The 1870-nt window shown below is 54.2% G+C and overlaps 1 protein-coding gene across 1 annotated transcript in view; it reads right to left on the reverse strand.

Annotated features, from left to right (window-relative positions):
• LOC107298838 (DLA class II histocompatibility antigen, DR-1 beta chain-like) overlaps positions 1–1204 on the reverse strand; it is a gene marked incomplete at its 3' end in the record, with an annotated part of 3708 nt that extends 2504 nt beyond the window's left edge. The window contains exons 1-2 of the mRNA XM_015828202.2: positions 1195–1204; positions 450–722 (exon numbers count right to left, since the gene is read on the reverse strand). Of these exons, the coding sequence (XP_015683688.2) occupies positions 450–722; positions 1195–1204 (283 nt within the window). The remainder of the gene's footprint in view (positions 1–449; positions 723–1194) is intronic.
• Positions 1205–1870: the final 666 nt, after the last annotated feature.

Raw genomic sequence — 1870 nt, forward strand, 5'->3', positions numbered from 1 at the left:
CCCAGAAAAATATAATATTTGGTATAATATAATTTGGTAAAATATAATTTTCGGGGGCAGGGGAAACTTTGGACTTTGAGAAGAGAAGGAAGAGGATGGGACTGATGGGAAGGAGAGAAATCTATTTCTTCCCTTTTGCATATTTAATTGTCATCCTTGTAGAATTTCAAACTTTTTAATGGTAATTTATTTTTAACCTTATTTTATATACACTTTTATTTAGGGGTGATGTTATATCGTGCGCCATCCAGATCCCCCCTTTGAGGGAGCTGAAGGGATTAGGAGTATCCATAAATATCAGTAAATACCAGTGAGTAAATTTCGTAGATCGGAGAGCACAGAATACATAAGGGGCAAACCTTTATCCGGGAGAGTCCTAATGAATGAAATGAAAAGGGGGGGTCCCTGCATTTCCCCCCTCCCCATGGAACTCCCCCTCCCCCACTCACCTCTCCGGCCAATCACAGAATTGCTCTGGAAAACCTCGTAGTTGTGTCGGCAGAAGCGATTCACTTCGCCCTTGTACAACTGCAGGAGGCGCTTATCTCTGTTGAAAGCCTCCGCATCCGCCTTCCCCAACGCCGTGACGGCCTCGAACTCCCCGCGGGCGCTGTCGAAGCGGACGAACTCCTGCCGGTCGTACAAGTACCTGTTCAGGTATCGCGCCCGCTGCGTCCCGTTGAGGAAGCGGCACTCGCCCTTATGCTGGTACAGGAAATGGGCTGCGGGGAGGAGGAGGAGGAGGAGGGGGAGGAGTGTCAGGAGGGATTCCGGGGCCCATGGTTCCCAGCCTCTCCTAGAGGAGGGACACAGGCTTGTCAGAGGAGGGGAGGCTACCGGAAGACGCCCCCTGGAGGACGGATGGGGAACCGTCGGTCCCAGCGGGATCCCCCCCTTGGTGGGGGACTGGAGGGGGGAGGAAAATGAGGGAGGGGAGGAGCTTCCTGAGGGACCGCCTCCTTCTCCCCAGGGTGGAAAAAGGCCGGCAGAAGTTCAGCTGGTCCAGCATTCGAGCTAAATCGCTGCAGGGAACGCTGGATCCGGGCGGGGCTTCTGTGCCCCCCCCAAATGCAGAAAATATGGGGGGAGGGAAGAGACCCCCAACCCCAGGAACTCTCTGGGCTGGAGGGAAAGTAAGATCCTCTCCCTCTTCCTTTGGGGGAGCATATGGGGAGGGGGTCACAATAAGGATACCTGCACCCATGCTCCTGGGCTCTCCCTGCCCTTCAAGCCCCACCTTCCCTTTTCCTCTTCCCCCCTAATCTTCAGCCCTACTTTCTGCCTTTGGATGGTTTTTCAAGGCCTTTCCTGTGTCCCCCCCAAATAGACCCCATGCAGCCCCCCAAGACTATCTCAAAGGGAGGGGCTCCATCCCCCTCATAAAAGGGAGAGTTTGGAGGAGCAACTCAGACCCCCCGATATCCTTCTCCCTCAGTTCCCCCCTCCCCTCCAGGTCCCGATTCAGCAATGGGGGAATATAGGGTGGGGGGTTCTGGGTCTCCTCCCCAAATTCAGAGTCTCCCCCAAGAAGGAATCGAAGCTCAGCTCTTCCCTCCCCCTAAAAAAAATGGAGATTGAGAAGAAAAACTGAGGTTGCAGAAACACTTTTGCCAAAAAGCGTCTTTTTTCTTATACTCTTTGCTGGCCTTTGTGGATTCAGCTCTGAAAATGCCTCAGTTTCCCTCTTTTATTTTCGCTTTCGGTCTCCTTCCTCTTTCAGTGCAAGAAACTTTGGGGCTCGGGCGCTAATTCGGGGTCCGCGAGGTCCCCCTCCCACCAAGCCAAGGGGGGCGAGAGAGGGGCCCAGCTGCCTCTTATCCCACTTCGGCTGCCTTCCCACGACCCCCGCCCCACCTCGGCCACAACCAGG

Source organism: Protobothrops mucrosquamatus, unplaced genomic scaffold (genome assembly GCF_001527695.2).
Source record: "Protobothrops mucrosquamatus isolate PMUCROS unplaced genomic scaffold, P.Mucros_1.0 scaffold4319, whole genome shotgun sequence".
Taxonomy (NCBI): domain Eukaryota; kingdom Metazoa; phylum Chordata; class Lepidosauria; order Squamata; family Viperidae; genus Protobothrops; species Protobothrops mucrosquamatus.